This window comes from Microtus pennsylvanicus, chromosome 3, assembly GCF_037038515.1.
Source record: "Microtus pennsylvanicus isolate mMicPen1 chromosome 3, mMicPen1.hap1, whole genome shotgun sequence".
In the NCBI taxonomy this organism is placed as follows: Eukaryota; Metazoa; Chordata; class Mammalia; order Rodentia; family Cricetidae; genus Microtus; species Microtus pennsylvanicus.
In genome coordinates, this window is record NC_134581.1 from 20604624 (window position 1) to 20613485 (window position 8862).

The 8862-nt window shown below is 53.0% G+C and overlaps 1 protein-coding gene across 1 annotated transcript in view; it reads right to left on the bottom strand.

The window, feature by feature from the left end:
• Positions 1-6741, bottom strand: part of Rab6b (RAB6B, member RAS oncogene family) — a 59705-nt gene extending 52964 nt beyond the window's left edge. Inside the window, exon 1 of the mRNA XM_075964836.1 lies at positions 6214-6741. Within this exon, the coding sequence (XP_075820951.1) occupies positions 6214-6283 (70 nt within the window). The 5' untranslated portion in view covers positions 6284-6741. The remainder of the gene's footprint in view (positions 1-6213) is intronic.
• Positions 6742-8862: the final 2121 nt, after the last annotated feature.

An 8862-nucleotide genomic window follows, 5' to 3' on the forward strand; every position in this document is an offset into this window, starting at 1 on the left:
TAAATTTGCTACACGAATAGAAGGCAGAAGCCAAGCCGCTGCCTCATGAACCACAAAATGATTATCACTGCATGTTTGTCATGGGTGACCGGAAAAGTACAAAGTGCTCCTGGGGATCCTGGGGCACCAGACCTGAGGTACCTGGAGCCACCTGAGGTTAGCAGGGAAGGACACCGACAACCAGCCTCTCTATCTATTTCTTGAAGAACACTTTAGTTTTGGTTGTGAACCTAGCCTTTCATGGCTGAGCCATCTTCCCAGCCCTCTTGAAGACCACTTTAAAGAAGCAATTCTGCCCTCAGGGCTACACTATCATCTGTATCCTTCAGGAACCAGGTCTGTCCCTTGGGTGTGTCACCCCCTGGAGACAGCGCCAGGCCAAGGCACGTAGCCCCAGTTACCTAGGCTCCCACTGGTCTTGTTACCAAGAACACAAGATAAATATGTTTTTATACTAAAAATAAACTACTTTATTAAAGTGATAAAAAAAATACTCATGGCACCAAAAATTTTACTTTTTGAAATGAACCTTCTTTAGTTTCAAGCAAAAGTCATAGAAATAAGAAAGAAAATTTGACTTTTGAAGTTCTGGTATATAATATAGACCTCCTCAGGAGTCCTGAGAAGTGAACCGGCATCCATCCTTTCCCTGGTTCTAGAAACAAAGACTGCCTGCCATTCCCAGTCCCCTTGGGACTTCAAGTCCCCAGGCCCTGCCTGGAGCCCCGTTTCCCAGCAGCCTGTATTTCTGTCTGGAACAAAAGAGCTGCCCATCTCAGGGCGTGTCTGGTACTTCTCCTTGGCAACCTCCACCAAGAGTTCCTCCATCTTCCCGTTTTGCACAGTGAGACACAATAAAGGATCACAGACAGATACATACATACAGACACACACAGACACACAGACACACATGCACACATGCCCAGGATAGTAGTTCAACCCCATTCATGGCTTTTACTGTTCTACCTAACCTTTCACCTGGCTCCATGGTTCTGCCCAACAATTTCATTGTTTATATTAAGACCAGGCAGCCCTGTATGTCCAGCAACAGTGAAAGACACCGAATGGGGTTGGGTGGCAAGGGCAGGCTGGATGCAACATACACCTCTCTTGGGTCTGCCAAGGACTGTCTGCAGTATCAGGGCAACATGGACTGACTTTAGGGGTGCAATTGTAGAAGAAAAGGACAGGAAGTTATTTTGTTACATTTTAAAAGGATTTATAATTATTTAAGGGCTATAGATAATGACAACGTTATTATTCAAAAGCTGGTCATCACTACAGGGCACAGCCAGCACACTTTATTTTCTCTCTACTGGCAAACCCTCTTGTATCTATCTTTGGAACTATTGACGCCATTTTTCTCTTGTGCTGCCTATAGTCTTCAAGTCTCTAGTCCGGATGTGGTTTGTCCCTCGGGTAGTAGTGGGTCTTTTAAGAGGTGGAACCAGGGATTTAGCTCAGATGACAGAGTGCTTAGTCTAGCAGGCACGAGGCCCTGCACTCAATCCCTGGCACTCAGGAGGTGGAGTTTGGAGGGCTCAAGGTGATCCTCAGCAACATGGGGAGTTCAAAGCCAGTGAGGACTATATAAGACCCTTGGCCACCATCTTATACCCCTACCCCCATTCCCACTCAATCGTCCACACAAATAAAAAGACAAGAAACATTTTAGGAGGTTTCTGTTGCACTGGAGCTTGACTGGGAAAGGACTGGAAGCCATCTACCGTCCTGTGGTAATGTGACCTCACGCTCTCATAATCACTCCCAACACTGCGATGTCATTTGTTATGACAGCCTCACTAGAACCGAGCCACTTGCCAGCACCCTGTCCTTGACTCTTCGGTGTCAGCTAAAGGCACCCACTTTCCTTACAAAGCTAGCCTGACTCGGGTGTTTCAGTGCAGTACCAGAAAGCACACTGGTACACTCTTCTCAGTGTCTATGTGAGTCTCTCCTACACACCTCTCAAAACAAACAGAAATCAAGGGTTCTAAGTCTGTACCCAACATCCAAGGTTCTCTCTCGTGTATTATCATTCAAGGGAGGGGGTAGGGAGAGAGAAAATTAAGGGAAAAAAAAGAAAGTAAGATGAGCAACTGAGGCACAGAAGAGCTTGGTGGTTTAGTCCAGGTCCCCAAGAGAACTGGTCTGACATGCCCTTCCTGACCCTGCTAAGATGGGAGCTCCCCCAGGTTTCTTCAGAGATATAAAAGGAGCTGGAAATCCTAGAGAATCTCAGGGGACTGTGCATGACCATGGCACAATGATGAAATTCCCTGAAGAAAAAAAAACCTGCCAAGTGTCCCTGGTAAGAAGTTCTGGCACGAGAAGACGGCAAGTGCCAGGATGCAGGGAAGCTGCCTTGACTCCTTCACTGTTAATCTGCCAACAGGCCATCATCAAATCTCACACATCAGGGATGTCGTCATCTTCAAATCAAGATATTTGGTGAGCACACACAGCCCACAGATGGGGCGGCGAGGGCAGGAGATGACTAAGACACAATCCTCTAGAAGTGCTCTGGCCTCCCAGAATTTGGGTACCCCAAAGGGTTAATGAGCATCCTAAAATCCTTAGCTAACTGAAACAACAGAAGAGGGTCATGGGATAGCACATGACCAACTGTTTTTTTTTTTTTAAGTACTTGTTAAAAAAAAATCCAAGTTGTGTCCATTTGTGGCCTGGGAATTGAAAGAAGGAGAAAGCTTCTGGAAGGGCAGCAGCAGGCACATCACCAAGCTATTGAAGGGCAGTTGTGTGCTGGTGGGCAGGGAGGCTGCAGGGAACAGGGCTGAGCCTGTGGGCAGCTTGTCCTTAACCCTTAACTGGAGGAAGTGGGGGTCAGTCTCTACTGGGCACCAGCAAGCCAGATCCCTTAGGGTCGCTCTTGACATCCCGTGCCTCCATCTATGCTTTCTGGCGAGCAGGCTAGAGGAAGGGGAGCAAGGGAGCTTCTCTGAAATCTCTTCCTGTCCTTGCACTCAGGCCTACGGATGCACAGGCTGGCCTACTGACCTCAGCCTGGGACAGCAGACAGCTTGCCTCATGTACGTCCACTCTTTCTTCCCCCTTTCCTCACCACACACACCAAGATGTGTCTGGCGAGGCTCAGATGCCCTTGAAGGCTGTGATAACTTGGGAGGAAGACAGAAACCCTTCAGGTCCACTTCCCCTCCAGACATTGTGCCTGTCTGTCTTTTCTGGATGCTATCAAGGGTCTGGTGTGTGTCACCCTCCTGTGTTCCCCGCCATTGTCATCCATGCTGGGATTAGTCAGGAAGACCCGGACAGCTTCCTGAGCACAAACGGGACTGGATGGCCTCCCTCATGCAAAGAAATACCTTGCCCTAGGTCCCCTAGCGTCCACTGAGGCCCCTACCCCGGGCGGGGCTGGCACTGCCAGCCAGACTATAGTCCATAGGTCATGTGATAACATTGACTCTGCTGTCATGCTCTCTTCCAGGCTGGAGGTGTGTTCCAGAGACGGGGCACTCAAAAGCTTTTCCATTTGAGCCAGTTCCTTGGTACCTCTGAAGGCATCATGCCTACCTGCGATTATCTGCCCCAGGGTATCTTCTTCCTTACCCTGCTCCAAGGCTTACCCTCCTCTTTGGAGTTCAGATATCTCTGCCCACCAGTCTAGAGCATACCACCATATTGCCAGGAGTAGAGATCAGGAGATGTCTGTATTTCCCCTCCCTCATCACCAGCAGACCCAGCTCAGATAGGCAAGCTTATGCTTCAGAGTTCAGCGGGTTCAAGTGCCCCGGTATAGAAGGCAAGGAGCCTGCAAGATCACAGAAGAAGGGAGACCTAGGATAGGGTTTGGATCAGACCTCAGGAGCCTCCCTCCACAGCACAGGCTGCAAAGGATGTTAGCATGCAAAAGCATGCATAGGTAAGGCAACACCGCCGGGCTTGGGGATACACATAACCTCTGCAACTTACAGACACCAAAGGCTCTGTAAAGCTGAGGTAAACAACTCACTAATGACACAGCTAAGCGGAAGGAACTATTCAGGAGTTTGGGCTGTCTGCCAGAAAGGATCAAGGTGGCTAGCAATTAATCTCACTGATGGACCATGTTCCAAGGGCCCATGAACTCTACCCCCAGCATTCCTTCTAGGTCACCCAAACTATCCATGAGCCCCTATATCCTTTCTAAGAGGTTCCGGATGTGGCTTCCCCCATTGAAGGTCATCTTATTTCCCAGTGACAGGCTAGTGAAAATGTGGATTCCTGCTCCTAAAGTGCTCACAATTCACGACGGGTCTCCAGGCAAACCCTCCCTATCCCCTGGTGCTTCCTTTCCACAGAAGCATTGGGGCAAAGGCAGACTCTCACTTTTGTGACTTCTGACCTGCAAAGGGGGAGGGATTGGCAGAACTCTCAGCAGGGGTTTCCCCCATCAGCAGTGTTTCTAAGGAAACAGTTTTCATTCAAATCCACCACATATGATTCTTTATGGAACTGTGTTCAGACTTGGAATAAACAAAATTCTTTGAGCATAGTGCAGGCACTGAGGAAAACATGAGGCATTTTTCAGAGACAGCCATTTTTCAGAGACAGAAACTGAGTGTCTGAGAGGCCTCAAATTAGGCAAAAGACAATATAGTTGAGACTTCTACCTCAAGGATGCTGTACACCTGCAGGTTCCCTCCTAGGGCTGAGGTACATCCAAACCCTTTCTACACAGCAGGGATGGAAGTGTCCTCTGTGACACTGGGATCTACCAAGGACTGGAAATCAGAGCCGGCTGACTACCTAGCTGGGCTGGGCTGGATCTGAAATGTCCCAAACCCAGTTCTCCAGGACAGCCAACCACGTCTTCCATTCTGATCCCAACCCTCCATGTCAGGTACCGAGAGCATCAACAGACAGAAGGTGGCCATGTGACCCCCACAGCCCACGCACGCACGTCATAGCTGCACTGTGCCTGAGCCCACCAGGTCCTCCCACAGCCTTCCTTCTCTTGGACTCTAAACCAGCTAACAGGACTGGTTTCCAGAGCCAGAGTCGGAGATCCCGCCCCCTGGGGATCCTCTTCTCCTCCAGCAGAAATGCTCAGAGCCTAACTTGTCTCTGTAACCCCCTGGTGATGGTGATGAGGCTCCTGGACCGAGGTTCATAGAGCCACACCTTCCTACAGGTATCAGAGGGGTCGCTGCTCTTCCATCTGGGCTTCCCACCTTGGACCAACCTGGGTTTCAGATACTTGGGGTGGGGAGGCTCCTGGACAGCAAAGAAACCCTCAGTCTCCCCCTCCTTTGGCTCTGGCTGGCTGTCACGGTGACCTCCCCTCCCCCAAGAAGGGCGGTGAGCTGGGAGATGGGGGTGGGAGAATCCACCGGCTTCAATGATGCTCTCTGGAGGGGGCAGGGAAGCCAGGCAGGGCGTGTCGCTTAGGCCTTTCTCTGCCCAGTGCCAAGCTCCTTGATATGAGACGCTTCTGTACCATCCCCCAAGTCACCTGCTATGGAGAGAATCTTCACTCTCATGGTCTACACCCCTGAGCCCCAAAGAGGCTAATGAATTAGCGAAGGACAGTGGGTCTAGAACCTTCTCAGTCAGATGTAAGCCAGGGAAGCTAAGCACTCTGTTCCCCTACCACCTGCACCCACTCTTTTCGAAAAGGGACAGGTGTCGTGTCCCCCATTCCCGAGCGGCCATCTGCTTCGGGGCTGGACTTGTCCTTCTCTCTGGTTCCGGGTAGGGTCCAAAGGGAACCCCTAGGGCGCAACCTTATTGGGGTGGGGGCGACTAGCCCCTAGCCCCACTTCGTTCTCCCAAAAGAGGCTCCTGTCCCCTTGCCCACACCCTCCCTGGCACCCAGACACCTGCACCGTGCTCCGCAGCCGGTGCCGCAGTGCGAGCTAGTCAGCGAGCCCGCGAGCCCGGCGCCTAGAGCCACTGTGCTAGCCGACGCCCTCGGTCCTCCACGACGCACCTGCACGGGGGACCCCTAGCCAGATCCCACCCTCACCCTCATCCCCTGACCCTGGAGCCGCCTCCATCCTTTACCCCGGGTCCTCCCCAGCCCGGCCCCACCCGAGCCGGCCCCATTTCCCCATCTGCATCCCTTTCCTACTCCGCCCGGGCGTGGAAGGGCCTTGGTGAGCCGGGGCTGGGAGGGTCCCCAGTGGGGTGACTGAATGGGCGGCATGGGGAAAGCACTCGGCTCCGAGCCGAGAGAATAAACCGAGTACTCACCGCTCTGCTCCCCCAGGAACACCAACTTGAATTTTCGCAGCGGGTTCCCAAAATCTCCCCCTGCGGACATGGTGCTGGCAGCTGGGGCCCGGAGAGGAGGAGGAGGAAGCGGCGAAGGAGCAGGGAGGGGAGAGTAGGAGGGCGAGGGGAGGCGGCGAGCGGTGCGGGAGCCGGAGGGGGAAGGGTTGGCTGCGCGCGCCCCTGACTCCCCAGCTGCGGCCCGGCCCCGGCCTGCGGCTGCGTGTCCGACGGCGGCGACGGCGGAAAGGGAGGAGGCAGGGTGTGCGGCGCAGCCGAGGGCGGCGCTGGCTGCACGGGCGACAGTCGCGTTGTGGACGCCCGAGGCTCGGCGCGGGCAGCTAGGCACGGGTGGAGCGGGGCGCAGGGACCGAGCTGGGCGGAGGAGCGCTCTCCCCAGCAGCGCCACGCGCCCCCTCCCGCCCGTCTGCTCCGCCCGCGCCTGCGCTCTGCGAGCTCCCCGGCATCTGATGTCATGCGAGGCCCGTGGGCTTGCGGGGCTTGGGGGGAGTGCGCCAACCCCCCCTCCCCAACCGCCGCAGCCCGCCTGGGAGAACCACCTCGCCTTGTGCTTACGAGAGGCGCCCCCGACCCCACCCTACCCCCGCATCGGAGCGGCTTGCTTGGCCCGGCTACTTCTGTTTCCCCCACCCACCTAGAAAAAAAAAGATATGACGTGGTCAGGGGGACATTTGCTTCTGGTCTTTGACACCTGGATGCGGGTCCCTTCCTCCGTCTCAGGCACAGATACGGAGAGTAGTGGTCGGACAGGCGGGAAGGAAAGGGCCAGGGCATGGTATAGTGGCTAGTAGGAAGACGTGAGAATACCTGGCGCAGACCGGGGTGGGGCTCCTCTGTCGCCCCTGGTCACCTCTAGCTCGCCCTTCCATCTAGGCCCAGACTCTTCATGGGGAGGGGTCTATGGTGTCCCCAGCAGGTCTGGCCCGTGGGAGAGAAGACGCCCTCACAGGACGTGCCTGAGGCAAACCCACTGGTTTGAATCCTAATCTACTCCATGGAAGAGAAGGCTTGGTGGAAGCCAGCTCCGCTAACACCAGGACAGTGCCCAGCCTTTCTCGACCCTGAGACCACCAGTCCAACTGCACTCTTTTGCCTTGTTATTTATGTTTATTTGTATAATGAGCTCCAAGAGGACACAAGGGCAACCCCCTATTCATCTCTGCTTTCTGGACACACACAACAGGGTGAGAGAAAGGGTAGACACTAGGACTAGACTCACTCACAGGACAGCCCAGTCTAAAACATCCAGTTAATAGAGGCCTTACGAAGCCCCCTCTTTCTCTCTTGCTGCCTGCTCGTCTTGACCTCTGGCCTTCAGGGAATGCTTATTTGGAATTTGTGGTGTATGCTACACACAGAGCCAGGAGCGAATGTGCCCCATGCCTACCGTAAATTTGTGAATTTTCCCAGGGAGTATTCACTGCAGTCTCCCACCGCTTGTTAAGCCCTCACAGTAAACGCCATGGAAGCGGCAGCTGAGACTCCATCTGGAATCTGAAGGACCTCACTCAGAGCTTAGGGTAGAGTCACTGAAGCTCAAACTAATGTCTAGAACCCCAATCATTGTAACTGTTGTATCCTCATGGTCTTCTTTGGTTTACAGGTCCTGGGGTTGGAGATCATGCCCCTGGGATATAAGCATGCTGTGTTTGCCACCAAACAGGATAACGCTCCCAGGTTCCACCCAACTTGAGCCCTGAGTTTGCTGCCATCTCAGGATCACCAAGCAAGGACAGTCCAACCCTCTGTCCACAGTCCAATTGCCGTGCAGGATAGCTATGAATGCTGACCAATGCAGTATTGTAATCATACGTAAACATGAGATATCGGGGTGGGTTTTTTATTTTTATTTTTTTGCAGTTTGTTGCTGTTGATTTCATTTCCTGGTTCTCCAGGGTGAGGTTTGTAGATGGCAATGTTGTGTCTTCATATCAAGAGGTGGGCATCCCTGCAAATACTCCTCAGTCACAGTCCTCTCTGCCGATGAGTAAAGGCCAATGGAAATCAAGACATTCCTCCATCCCACACCTCCTCTCTGGTACTACTATCTCCCCATAGCCTCTCATGCTGGCCTGAAGACATCATTGAGGCCAGAGACAGCAAGTTAAAGTGTGTGAGAGAAAGCATGGTCTTCTGGGCAAGGTTAGCTCAGCCCTGACCACCCCTCTCTGATCACTTGATCCTGTACCGTCTCTCTGAATATCTGGTCCTTCACACATAGGTAGCGTGTGGAGGGCATTTGGGAAGGAGGAAGGGAGCAGAAGACCTCTGGGCACCTCTAAGCCTCTGAGATAGCTCATGGGGCTTAGCTCCAAGTACAACCGGGGTAACCATGGACCAGAATGCATTGCAGCATTCTTCTGATGATGATACTTCTAGGTCAGATGGCAAAAGCTGGGTTGGCTCCTGTAGTCTGGGCAGTACTTGGTACACACAGTGTGGTCTTCATGCTGTGGGAATCGTAGCCTCAGACACGAAGAGTCTGATCTAGTCCAAGTCTCCCACATTTTCATCCCTTTGTCTCTTAGGGGTATTCTGTCTTGGGATATCAGGCATTTCCCATGAGATAGAAAAAACAGCCACGATATGCCTTGACATAGCAGCCCCACT